This window comes from Mirounga angustirostris, unplaced genomic scaffold (assembly GCF_029215605.1).
Source record: "Mirounga angustirostris isolate CCGP_5_RB_7025 unplaced genomic scaffold, mMirAng1.0.hap1 SCAF_13, whole genome shotgun sequence".
In the NCBI taxonomy this organism is placed as follows: domain Eukaryota; kingdom Metazoa; phylum Chordata; class Mammalia; order Carnivora; family Phocidae; genus Mirounga; species Mirounga angustirostris.
Window position 1 is genome coordinate 2,380,780 of NW_026991721.1, and position 13,788 is coordinate 2,394,567.

Here is a 13,788-nt window from a genome sequence, read left to right on the forward strand (position 1 = left end):
GGGCCTCCAAATGTCCACAGGGTTGGCCCAGGAGGGGAGCGAGGAAGGGAAGGGAGCAGGCGTGGAAGGCAGGGGGTGCTCCTCAACGCAGGCGCCATTTCCCAGGGGCAGGGCGACCCCCAGGGAGGGACTTCTCTGTGCCCAGGGGCGCTCTACTCACATCGAGGCTGGTTCCAGGTCCTCTCACTGGGAATCCCAGGGAGCTTTCCTCCTCGATGGCCCCGAAGATCTACAAAGAGAGACAGACGTGCAGGCTGAGTGTGTGCAGAGGTCCTGAGAAGGGGCCCGCAGTGACCGGATGCCAGGCCCCGAGCCGCCCGAGGCCTCCGCGGTCACGGCCGAGACCCACGGCCTGCGTGCACGCGGCCCCACGAGCGCCACAGGCGCCTGCAGTTCGAGGGCGGCCTACCTTCAGCATGTGGGTGAGGTACAGGGCGACGCTTTCCAGCAGCGCCCGGCTGGGCCTCCTCCTGGCGGCCTTCCGGGCAGCCATATATAGGTTGCACTGGCTCACCAGAGCCCTCATCTCCTCCAAAGCCGTGTGTGTGTCCACGTTGTCACACAGGGCCTCATGAACCGCCGCCTTCTTGTCATAAAAGCTAAGCCAGAGGAACGGGAGGTCAGCCGGTAACAGCGCGCCCGCACGCCCGAGCGCTCCAGAGGCCGGGAGGCGGTCCACGCAGACGCAGCGCACTCGCCGGCGGGTCTGCACAGACGGAGGCCAGGGCGCACAGCCTCCCGCCCGCTGGCGGGTCTGCCATGGGCAGCACGGAGCACGGGCGTGCTTGCAGACCCCTAAGTCTCCTACCTCTTGTTCAGTTCCGATTCTTCATCTTCCCACTTTTCAAACCGGCCGGTTGTATCAACGGGAGCTCGAAGGATGTCTTTCACATTTAGGAAAAACTCCTAGGGTCAGAAAATTTGGATTAATTGCGTTTACAAGACTTTTCCACCCGAGCAGTATCTGGGAGAGAGCTATGGTGGTGAAGCGCGTCTCCTTCCCGTATAATCTGGAAAACCACGGCGCTGACACAGCCCTGGCAGCCGCAGGGAGCGGAAGGTTCTCCTTCAAGACGGGAACGGGTTCCAGGCTCAGCCTGGGACGCCGGCACAGCAGACAGGTGTGCGGGAAACGTGCCCCACGGACACCAGAGGAACGTGGGCACCTGTCTCTAGCAGGTCAGCAGGGGTTTCAGGAAAGGGGCACGGGGCTGACTGCCCCCCGTCAGCAGACACAGGAGCGGGAACGACCCCGGCGCGGCGGAGCGGGGGGGCTTACGCTCATGAACTTCTCGTACTGCAGCGCCGACTCCATGGTGTTGCTCGAGTAATCCAGCGTGTCCTTCCAGGAGTGCATGAGGAAGGCCAGCCGCAGCTGCCGTGCTGGGACGGGGGACAGCACCGCGGTCGGTCCCCTCAGCCCCCTGAGCAGCCACCGCCACCGCGCCGCCGCGAGAAGGGGCGCTCGGGTCCTGGGGAGTCGGGCTTACCGGAGTGCTTCTTCAAGGCGTCTTTAATGGTGATGAAGTTCTTGAGTGACTTGGACATCTTGCAGCCGGCGATGGTCAGGTGGCCTGTGTGCAGGAAGTAGTGGACCCAGCAGTCGTTCTCGAAGTAGGCCTGCTCGGGAAGGGGCGGAGAGGGCGAGGTCGGGGCGCCACGAGGCACCTCTGCTGGCCGGGTGCTCTGCGGGCCCTTTGTTCACGCAGCGACGCAGAAGAGGGGGCGGCTCTCCGAGTGGGGTCCCCTGGGGCTCAGAGGGATGGCCCTGGACCAGTGAGTGAGCCGAGAGGCAACGGCCGGTTCCAATCCAGGCCTGTCTGTCGCCAACACTCAGGCTGTTCGTGTGGGAAATCAAACCGAACAACGAGGGTTCAAATCCCACCAGCGAGCCCCTGATGTGGGGCATCAGGCCGGGCTCAGTGCCTCGCTGGCAGCACCCCTGGCTGCTTCTACCACCGCGGGGGGGACTCAAGCCCCCTCCCAGCGGACACAGTGACCCCAGCCTCTGCCTACCTCCGACTGGGCCAGCTCGTTGTCATGGTGGGGGAACCGGAGGTCAAAGCCCCCCCCGTGAATGTCCATCGAGGCTCCCAGGAGAGTGCCTGCCATGGCAGAGCATTCGATGTGCCATCCCGGACGCCCCTAAAGATCCAAATGGGACCCCGTGACCAACCAGCCTACCCTCGGGCCAGGCGTTCAAGTGTCCCGTGTTCATGACCCTCAAAACCTCTGAGCCTTATTGGAACAGACGTTACATTCCAACATGAAAATCGCAGGCCAGCCCCTGCTGTCAAGGTCCCAGCAAGCGCTGCAGGCCGAGGCGGACTGAGGCTCACGTTACCCCCAGAACTGCCCAGCCCGGACCAGAGGCAGGTGCGAACACCCCCTCCCCGGCTGTGGGCCATCGGGACTGTTGTCACAGCGACCGTCAGAGGGTGGACTGGCCTTCAGCAGTGAGCACCACTCAGAGTCTAAGGCTGGGAGGACACGGGGGCCTCGCAGTCCACCCGCCCGCACCCCAGATGCACACGGGCAAGTCCCAGAAGGAAGTCACGTGCCCACAGGCCCACGAGGGTCTGGGGCATCTCGGTGCGCCCACCACTGCAGCCCGCGCCTTCCCGGGGAGCACACCTTTCCCCACGGGCACGGCCAGGACGGCTCGCCCGGCTTGGAGGCTTTCCACAGGGCGAAGTCGTTGGGGGACCGCTTCTCACTCAGGCGGTCTGCCGAGATGCTCAGGTCACCTGCGGACACGAGGAAGCGGGTCACCCGGTGCTGCCTGGCGGGCAGGACCGTGTCAGGGCAAGGCCGCCTCTGGGGGCTACCGGCCAACACTTCGGATTTCCACTTTTCTCCTCGGTCAGCAGCGGCTCCACAACGACCAGATGTTAGCGCTGCCCCAGCGCGTCCACGTATGAAACCGTATCTAAGCTCCAATTCCCGGGGGGCCTGAACCACACCTGCCGGCTCCCCAGATGCCCCTCTCCCCGCCCGCCCCCCACGGCTCGGCCCGGGTCTCGGGTGAGCCACGGCGCTTGGGTCTGAGGGGTGAGGCCACGGTATTTGGTGGCAGCTCTCGCAGGTGGGGCCTCATGCCAACGGCCTGCACGGCTCCCAGCGTCTGAGGACCGGCGGCTCCTGCTGGATGTGGCCCCTTGGCCCCAGAGGTGGCAAATCAGGTCAAGTTCGGGTCCCGGACGAAGCCCCCCGGAAGGCAGACACGGCCTGTGTCAGGCGGGAGCGACAGGAAAGGGGTGCACACTGATCACCGTGGGAGACTCTCTGGACCACACATAGGACCAGCGGAGCGCATTGGCAGCCACGAAAATGAACACCTCAGGCGGCCAGTCCCCTTCAGGCGGTGACCCGGGGAGTGGGGGCAGTGCCAGGGCCTTCAGCGGGGCCCCCAGTGCGAGGCCTCAATGCTGCCTTTCCCTGGGTGCTGTCGCCCCCTCGCGGACAACTCCGGAACAGTAACGACAGACCCGGCCTAGTGCCCAGGGTCGCCAACGCGGCCGGACCTCAGGGAGCACCACCTTTCAAGTGCGGAGTCAGGCCACCGTGAAGCCGCCCTGACAGCAGCCAGAGGGAGAGCGCACCGAGCATCTTTGTACACGGGCCTCCGAGTACAACACGCGGAAAATACGAGGAAGAACCAGGAAAGAAATGCCACGATCATAAACGAAGGGATGCTTGCTGTTGGCCCTTTGGTGTACTAACCAGACAGACCCAAGCAGCAGGACAAACTCCAGCCTCGCCCGTGGGGACCTCTCAGCGATAGGTCACCGCTCACACCAACGACGCAGACGGTTTGATGTGGTGCCATGACATTCTTTTAGCCCCCCTACGTGTGGCAGATAATGTATATTTAAGCTTTTAATTTCCATTATTACTCATGAATATATTCTGATTCTTAAAATTTTGAGAAATTCTGTGACAGAGCAAAGAGGACCCTCTTCCACACATGGCCCGTCTCCCACTCTTCGGCAACTGTCACTTCAGCAGTACTTGCTCTTTGCTCTAGTCTTTAAGACGAGTGAGTCACACAATCCCTTCTGCTCCCCTGCTGTCACTTCTCGTCTCCCTCCCTAGAGGCGACCCCCATGACCCCACACACGTCAAGAGCCGTCTCTACTAGAGTCCCCGCATGCCAGCATCCCTGCAGTGAGGAGCTCGTGCTGGGGGTCACATCGTGCTGGAAGCGGGACTGTCCCCAAAGGACAGCACGTCCCTCTTCGTCCCTTCGTACTTGCTGTTGGATTCTACTACTCTCGTCCCTGGAACGCAATGCGATTCTAAAGTCAGTCTGGAAGAAAAAAGGTCCAAGAACAAGCGATATTTAAGAACTCCGGGGAGGACCCAGCTGGCTTAGTTGGAAGAGCGAGACTCTCGATCTTGGGGTCATGAGTTCGAGCCCCACGCTGGATGTAGAGATTACTTAAAATTAAACAAAAAACAAGAACAAGAACCCAGCTGCGGCCAGATGCCAAGGTTTACCATACAGCCGCACATGCACTCCCATCTCTGGGGCTCTCCTTCCCCCCAACTGGAGGTGGGCTCCCCGCGGCCTCGCCACCCGAGGCCCCACGTCCTAGTTCCCTGCGCTGCGCGGCCCCACTCTCCCCGCACTGTCTCTAGTCACGTGCAGTTTTGTCCGGACGTATCTGCGAGTCGTCGGTGTCCATTCATCAGTCTTGCACACATTTTTCCATTTCATTCATCTTTGTGAAGAACCAGCGACTGACTTCTTATGTTATTTCTGTTCCATTCTCTCTTCAATCCTTATCTCCTGCTCTCTCCACTGCTCCTTCAGGAGCTTTCAGGTAGCTCACCCCACCCATCTTCCATCTTTGTTCTTTAACTACTAATTCAAACTACAGGCTGCCCTAAGCGGCAGACTGTGCCATGGTGTCACTCAGGACCGTGACGGTCAATGAGTCCGTCCGCCGCCTGTGTCCCTTTAGTGCTGGTTGCCGGCTCAGTGTGTCATGGGCAGACGACATGGGCTGCGTGACAAGCGACCGCTGGGGAACCACAGAGACGTCCTCCGTGGCCAGTGTGGGTCCTGCGTGAGCATGAGGGAGGGGTTGAGAGTCCCAACCTGCTACACAAAGCCCCACTCCCCGTGTACCCCAATCCTTGCGGGTCTTGTGACCCTCAGGCTGCCCAAGCCACTGCATGTGGGGCGTGCGCAGGTCCTCCCCTCACAGACGTGGGCTGCCGGCCACACAAGCCCCGACTGCCCTTGAGGAGACGCCTCCTTTACTCTGACAAACGCCTTCAGCCTTCGATGGCCCAGGGTCTGGTACCAATGCTACCAAACAACCTTAGCCTATCGTGTCCACGTTGCCATGACGTCTTGTGTGAGGTTCCGATGTCTCTTCACAACAGAGCCCCAGAGGTGGAAGTCCTTGATCAAAAAGTACGAACGTTTTTATGGCCAACTGCCTTCCAGAAACACTGGAGGGTAGACAGCACGTGCCCCAGCCGTGGGAGAGCCATCCCTGCGGCACAGGACTGCGGCTTCTGTGGTCTGTCCCAGAGTCCTGAGGGTTTAAGGGTGGAGAGAACACCATGAAAGATAAACCTGGTTTGGCCTGGTCCTGGGAATGCCTCGTGTCTACGTCTAATATGGGGGACCCTTCTTGAAGAACAGCAGGGCCTGGAGGGGCTGAACCCCCACAACCGAAACCACGAACAGCCCCCCACCGCCTGAGCCCCACCAATGGCAGGAACAGCAGGCAGACACACTGTGCACGTGACACAGAACGTGAGCTAGAGAAGAGGTCACGGAAAACCAGAGGAACCTGTGTGCAGTGCTGAGCTGCACTCATCGAGAACGATCTGCTCGCAGTTCAACCCTGTGTTGCTCAAGGATCAGCTGTACCCAGATCACTACAAGCAGGGGGGCTGCTGCCCACGCACGTCACTCGCTAGGACGAGAGAACAGCTATGAGGTGCTGCCCAGGCACTGACAGTGTGACCCCCCCGCTCACACCCAGAACCGGGACGATCACACAGGACCTGACGGTGTGACCCCCCCGCTCACACCCAGAACCGGGACATTCACACAGGACCTGACGGTGTGACCCCCCCGCTCACACCCAGAACCGGGACGATCACACAGGACCTGACGGTGTGACCCCCCCGCTCACACCCAGAACCGGGACGATCACACAGGACCTGATGGTGTGACACCCACCCCCCAATCACACCCAAAACCGGGACATCCACACAGGACCTGACGGTGTGATGCCCACCCCCCAATCACACCCAAAACCGGGACATCCACACAGGACCTGACGGTGTGATCCCCCCGCTCACACCCAGAACCGGGACATTCACACAGGACCTGACGGTGTGATGCCCACCCCCCAATCACACCCAAAACCGGGACATTCACACAGGACCTGACGGTGTGATCCCCCCGCTCACACCCAGAACCGGGACGATCACACAGGACCTGACGGTGTGATCCCCCCGCTCACACCCAGAACCGGGACGATCACACAGGACCTGACGGTGTGATGCCCACCCCCCAATCACACCCAAAACCGGGACATCCACACAGGACCTGACGGTGTGACCCCCCCCACACCCAGAACCAGGACGTTCACACAGGACCTGACGGTGTGATCCCCCTGCTCACACACAGAACCGAGACGTTCACACAGGACCTGACGGTGTGATGCCCACCCCCCAATCACACCCAAAACCGGGACATCCACACAGGACCTGACGGTGTGATCCCCCCGCTCACACCCAGAACCGGGACGATCACACAGGACCTGACGGTGTGATCCCCCCGCTCACACCCAGAACCGGGACGATCACACAGGACCTGACGGTGTGATGCCCACCCCCCAATCACACCCAAAACCGGGACATCCACACAGGACCTGACGGTGTGACCCCCCCCACACCCAGAACCAGGACGTTCACACAGGACCTGACGGTGTGATCCCCCTGCTCACACACAGAACCGAGACGTTCACACAGGACCTGACGGTGTGATGCCCACCCCCCAATCACACCCAAAACCGGGACATCCACACAGGACCTGACGGTGTGATCCCCCCGCTCACACCCAGAACCGGGACGATCACACAGGACCTGACGGTGTGATCCCCCCGCTCACACCCAGAACCGGGACGATCACACAGGACCTGACGGTGTGACCCCCCCGCTCACACCCAGAACCGGGACGATCACACAGGACCTGACGGTGTGACCCCCCCGCTCACACCCAGAACCGGGACGATCACACAGGACCTGACGGTGTGACCCCCCCGCTCACACCCAGAACCGGGACATCCACACAGGGCCTGACGGTGTGATGCCCACCCCCCAATCACACCCAAAACCGGGACATCCACACAGGACCTGACGGTGTGATGCCCACCCCCCAATCACACCCAAAACCGGGACATCCACACAGGACCTGACGGTGTGATGCCCACCCCCCAATCACACCCAAAACCGGGACATCCACACAGGACCTGACGGTGTGACCCCCCCCCAACACCCAGAACCAGGACGTTCACACAGGACCTGACGGTGTGATCCCCCTGCTCACACACAGAACCGAGACGTTCACACAGGATCTGACGGTGTGATGCCCACCCCCCCACTCACACCCAGAACCTGGACGGTCACACAATTCCTGCCTGGCTTGTCCCAGGGCATCTTTCAAAATAACCACATAGAGCTGAGCCCATGGCAGGCAGTGACCGCTGCCCCCACCGCCGTGTAAGGAACGGGCGCCTGCTCTCCCCAACTCGTGACGCACGTTCTGGAACTTGTAAGTAACACACCTTGGGAGTGCACTTCCTCCGTGTGGGGCTATTGAAACAGTGCCTTCAACTGAAACGGCCCCGGGGGTTTCCGGTTGCCCAAAGCGGGAGCTCAGCTGCCGAGGGGGCTGCTGCCGACCCTGTGTGGATGGCTTTTGTGCCCTCGTTCAGCAGGTCACCACCTGCACATTGCTAACACACCAGCGCGGGGTGTCTGACACACGGGCACACAGCGTGTCCCACCCTGACCCTCAGGTGCTCTCGGCACAACAAACGCCAGCCCCGTGGACCCGGGCCCGAATCTGCTGTGCTTTCAAGATGCTCTGGATACACTCGCTTTTTTGCTTCTCGTGGAAAGCTCCTAAAACCCCGAGGGACCAAGGCAAGGCTCCCAGGCGCCCAGGGGAGTATGGCCGGGGCTAGGGAGGGGGAAGAAGCCCCCCACCCCATCACCAAGCTCAGTTTACCTTCCCCTTCCTGCAGGGCTTTCTGGTCCCCAACAGCCTCAGGCACCAGCTTCCCGTAGGAGTGTCTGTCACTGGAAGCAAACTTCACCGTATCAAAGTAGACGGACCCATTTGAGGCGTAGCTAGAAAATAAGAACGAGGTTGTGGGAAAGCGGATGGATTCAAAGACAGCCCAGAGCACCTCGCAGGAGGATGACCCGAAGAGCCGAGGGTTACACGGCCCGCGAGCCGCTTCCATCTGCTCTGCCTTCTGCGTCCGGGGCCGGCTCGGCCATTTACCGGTTCTGTGGTGCAGCGACTCACAACCACGGCTGCTGTGCAGGCCGAGCGGGCCTGCCAAGGACACTTCACGCCGCGGAAGCCAACTCCTCCCTCGCCGGCAGCGGGTCCCTCTGCACACCCTCTGCCTCGCGTCCTATGGCCCTGCAGCTCCCGCCCGGTCCCTCGCCTCAGCGACGGCGTGCTCCCGCCAGGCCCTCCCTCTGGCTACATTCTACCCACCTGCCCAGCCAAGGCTCTCCGCCTCCCAGAAGCACTCCAGGTTACTCCAGCCCGGAATGATCTGTCTTCTCCCACCTTGGCCTTGCCCACGGCACTCAGTTTGGCACACGATCTCGTGCCGTCCTGAGTGGTCGTGTTAAGTGGGGCAGAGAGGAGGCGCCTGTCACTTCTGGAGAACCTGTGCTGCTCCAGGCCCACACCACTCCTCCCTTGGTCCAGCAGACGCCACGACTGCCCCACGAGGCGGGAAGCAATCTCCTACAGTGGGGGCGCCGCCAACAGGTGCCATGTGCTGTAGACACCACGCTCCCGTTTATGCCTCCATTTCTTGGTGATTTCTGACCGTGCTCACTGCAGACACTTGGACCGTGTTTCCCGCAGACAGGTGGTGCTAGGACCGGAGGCCAGGGCCGGGGCAGTGTGCGGAATCACAGCCGGGCGAAGGGCCCCGAGGGAACCACACCTGCCCTGGGAGATGACTCGGGGACAAGTGCTCTCTGCTCACACAGTGAGGCCGATGCCTCCAGACACCCGGCAAGTCCACGCTCACCAGGCCAGGCCATGTGCTCACGGTCTGAGCTGTGGGCACCCTGGTGGACTGCAGGCAGGGGTTCCCTACAGCACCCCCATCCTGGCCACAGCCCCAGGCCCACCTGGCAGGGCTGGCCCCAGGCCCCGGGCTGCACCAGCAAGTCTGCTGGGGGCTTCAGGGACAGGCTGGGCACAGCCAACACCACCCTCTTGCTCTTCCTGCCTGCCTTGAACAAAGAGATGGCATCTGTACGGCTAAATACCTGTTGGATGGCGACCAACATCAAGGAAAGCCTGGGGAGTTCTCTTACAAAGCAGCCCTGAAGTTGAGGACCCAGCGGCACGGAGGAAAGAGGCCTGCTAGGAGGTCAGTGTGTAAAGGCATGCTACTATGGGGAAGTTGCGGGCTCGACCGTATCCTCCCCAAATTCATACGTACGGTCCTAGCCACCAGCACCTGCCAGTGGGAGTGTATTTGGAGACAGGGTCTTCCCAGAAGGAAGGTGAGGTCAGCAGGATGAGCCCTGACCCAGGGTGACCCCTACGCATCTATCTGCAGAAGAGGACATCGGGACACAAAAGGAGCCCAAGCAGCCCATGTGCAGAGTGACAAATGTGTGAGACGGCCACTGTCTGCGCCAAGGAGAGGGGCTGGGACACACCCTTCCCTCAAGGCCCTCAGAGGAACCCGTCCTGCTGGCATGCTGGCGGCCTCAGACAGCTGCCGTCTGGAGCTGTGAGCAAATCCGCTTCTGCTGCTTCAGCCGCCTGGTCTGTGGGCTCGGTGATGGCAGCGCGAGGCGCCCCCATGCCCAGCGGCACCCACAAGCCCAGCGGCTTCCCTGCTCCGCATCCCCTCTCAGAGACGGAGAGCTGCCTTCCTTGGCAAACCTTCCCCTGAACGGTGCACTGACCCGAGGAGGGCCCTCAGCTCACCCGTAGCCATTGTCCACGATCTTCTGGACAAAGTTCACGATCTCTGGCACATACTCGCTAACGCGGGTTAAGACGTCTGGAGGAAGAACCTGTGGACGGCCAGAGAAGGTCCCAGTTCTTCCTTCAGAAATGTCGGCCTCAGATGAGCACGCCCCAAGAAACCAGCAGAACCAAATGCTGGCAGAGAAGCCCCCTGCGCCCTCGGCTCGCATGTGAAACCGCATTCAGCGAGCGATCAGGAACATGGCCCGGGTGGCGTTCGGGCATCGGGGCGCAGAGAGCAAGCATGGGCTCATCGGCCGCACTTACGTTCAGGGCCTCCATGTCTCTGTGGAATTCCTCTTCCCAGAACTTGGGCAGTTGGGAGAAGATAGAATTGTCAGTAACCTCACTGCCGAGGGTGGAGTCCAGCCAGTCAGAGAGCAAGTCCTTTGCTTCTTCCAACAGCACCTGAACAAAAAGAAAGCGAACGTCCACACACACGTACGAGTTGATCACGTAAGACTGCATCTCACGCAGGTGGTCTGCGTTAATAATGGCCTCGAATTCAAAGATGTGCGGCACAGAGCCCTGCTCCACGAAGGGCTGCCATCCCTGCGAGACCACAACACTCCTGTGAACGGCTCAGCACTAAGACAAACACCAGACCGTGACAGGGAGGCGCAGAGGCACGTTCAGGAGAGCTGACTGTGGCCAGCATGCGGCCGGGCGTCCACGGGACGCTGGAAGTGCTGGTGGTCAGGCGATGGGCAGAGTCCCGTCCTGGAGGGAGGTGTCAAGGCCACGGTGCCCCGACAGTCAGGGGCCATCAACCGAAGAGGCCAGCCCCGTGTCACGCACCACAACAGTGCAACATTGGTACAAGACCTGTCCTGTCATCGCAGCACCCACGTCACCTGGGAGAAATGTCCATCTGTGATGGGATGTGAGTGTCATGGCCGCGGCCTGAGCCTTGCAGGCTGCGGGGACCCTGAGGTCCGACTCTGGAGGAACCGGGGTTTCCAGCACGTGAACTGTAGTGACAGGCACGTGGGGACAGGCAGGCGGTCTGCAGTCCACCCGTGGGGGCGAGAGGGCAAAGAACAAAGGGCGGAGGGAGAAAGTGCAGGGAAAGTAGATGTGGAAGACAAAGGGAGGCCACGCAGGGTGGGCGTGTTTGTACGCATGGCGCTGACAGGGAAGGGGCGGCTCGGGCGTCCCGCCAAGCCCCCAGGGAGAACTGTCCTGCTGACTGTTGCTGGGCTGGCGAGCAGTGACGGGGACCCGCCAGGATGCTTGGGCCAGAGGCACGGCGCGCTGGAGACTGAGCCCCACGCACGGCCGGTGGGCCACCCTCAAGCCCGGCCACCCCACCCTGCGTGCTCACAGCAGGCCCTTCTACTCGGTACCTCACGTCTGGCTATGGAGAAAAAATGACAAGGCACACCAAAAGGCAAAAAACATCGAAGACAGAGCAGCAACAGAACCAGACGCGGCAGGGCTCCGGCAGCGCTCAGCCCAGCGTTCTGAAACGACCAGGACGAACACGCTCGGGGCTCTAATGCATCAGGCCGGTCGACCGCATGCAAGGATGGACAGGCAAGGTGAGCAGACAGAAGGAAGTCTGAGAAAACGGGAAGGAGGCGCCGGAGATCGACGACACTGGGACGGTAATGAAGAACGTCTTTGATGGGGTCATCTGTAGAGTGGATGCGGCCGACGGAAGAATCTTGGCGCCTGAGGCCAGCTGAAGAGAAACGTCAAACCAGACGGTCTGCCTTCTCAGACACCCAGCGCAGCAGAATGGCCAAGGACCGCGGGACAAGCACAGAAGGTGCGACGGGTGCTCGTGGGGACGCCAGAGGGACAGGAGGGGGGAAGGAGCAGAGAAACATCTGAACCCCACTGACTGAGAGCCCCCCGCTCACAGCAGACCCTGAACCGCAGGCGCAGAAAGCTCAGGGAACCTCAGGCAGGACACCACACCCAGGTATTCCACAGGAAAGCTGCAGAAAATCCCAAAAGGAGTCTGAGGACAAAAACCTTGCCCATAGAGGAACAAAATAAGAACCGCACCCAATTCGTCCTCACAAAGCATGTAAGCAAGAGATGTGGGGGATGCTTCAATGTTGAGAGAAAACACTCACCACCCTTGAACTCTGGACCCTGCGCGCTTATCCTTCAAAAGCAAAGGGAAACAAAAGCTCTCAGGCAGACAAAAATCGAGGGAACTTGTTGCCCGTAGACTTCCTTTGCAAGAAATGTGAAAAGAAGTTCTTTAGCGAGAACAAAAATAATAGAGGTCAGAAACAGGTCTGCACAGTGAGGGAGAGCATCGGAGAGAAGATGCAAAAGTAAAATGAAAACTTTTGCTTTTCCTTTTTTAAGAAAAAGTATTTATGTATTGAGAGAGGGAGAGAGAGTGTGTGTCAACAGAGGGGAGGGGCAGAAGGAATCTTAAGCAGACTCCCTGCTGAGCATGGAGACCGATGTGGGGCTCGATCTCATGACCCTGAGATCATGACCTGAGCCGAAACCAAGAGTCAGGCGCTCAACCGGCTGAGCCACCCAGGTGCCCCAAAACTTTTGTTTTTCTTCATTGATCTAACAAGTAACAGTTTATAGCAAGAACGTTATCAATCGGGGCGCCTGGGTGGCTCAGTCGGTTGAGCGACTGCCTTCGGCTCAGGTCATGATCCTGGAGTCCCAGGATCGAGCCCCACATCGGGCTCCCGGCTCGGCGGGGTGCCTGCTTCTCCCTCTGACCCTCCCCCCTCTCATGTGCTCTCTCTCGCTCTCTAATAAATAAATAAATAAAATCTTAAAAAAAAAAAAAAAAAGAACGTTATCAATCTGCACGCTTACGTACATACTTTACGCACACATAGCCCCCCCACCCCAGGTTTTTAGATAGGTAAAATGGACAACAGCAACAACACGAGGACGGGAGGCAGAACTAGATCATTCTGTTACTGTAAAGCACCCCTAGGACCATGCAGTATAGTGTCTTTGAAAGTGGACTGAAATTAGTAGTGAGTGTATATTGCAAACTATAGGGCGACCACTAAAAAAAAGGAAAAAAAAAAGTATAACTGATACGCCGTAAGAGGAGAAAAAGTGGAATCATGTAAAATGTTCAATCAAAACCACAAAAGACAGAAAAAGAGTGGAAGAAATCAATGGGAACAAGGAACAGGGCAGTGAATAGAAAACAATACACACAGTGGCTAGGAATCCAGCTGTCTCCGTACCACCGTGAATGTCAGTGGTCTAAATGCACCAGATAAAACAGTCAGGTAGATCAAAATACAAGCCCCAAATGTATGTTGTCCACAAGGAACCCACTTTAAATATAAAGACACGTATAAATTAAAAGTAGACGGATGGAGACAAATGTACCATGCTATCACAAATCAAAATAGACCAGGAGTAGCTTGTTTTAGACAGAGCCAACTTCAAAGCCAGGAGAGTCATCAGGGATAAAGAAGAGCTTGGCCAGACAAAGGGGTCAGTTCTCTAAGACAGCGGTGCTTCCAGTGCATGGGCCCAATGGCAGGGCAGCAAACTACATGAGGCAA

The 13,788-nt window shown here is 59.4% G+C and overlaps 1 protein-coding gene across 3 annotated transcripts in view; it reads right to left on the bottom strand.

Annotated features, from left to right (window-relative positions):
• The window catches only part of CARS1 (cysteinyl-tRNA synthetase 1), a 46,178-nt gene that overhangs the window by 11,906 nt on the left and 20,484 nt on the right, over positions 1–13,788 (bottom strand). For all 3 annotated transcript variants that reach the window (XM_045893045.2, XM_064576024.1, XM_045893044.2), the window contains 10 exons: positions 10,541–10,681; positions 10,232–10,320; positions 8,264–8,385; positions 2,635–2,747; positions 2,017–2,145; positions 1,491–1,620; positions 1,280–1,383; positions 809–906; positions 410–599; positions 161–229 (listed from right to left, as the gene is read on the bottom strand). In XM_045893045.2, the coding sequence (XP_045749001.1) occupies positions 161–229; positions 410–599; positions 809–906; positions 1,280–1,383; positions 1,491–1,620; positions 2,017–2,145; positions 2,635–2,747; positions 8,264–8,385; positions 10,232–10,320; positions 10,541–10,681 (1,185 nt within the window). The remainder of the gene's footprint in view (positions 1–160; positions 230–409; positions 600–808; positions 907–1,279; positions 1,384–1,490; positions 1,621–2,016; positions 2,146–2,634; positions 2,748–8,263; positions 8,386–10,231; positions 10,321–10,540; positions 10,682–13,788) is intronic.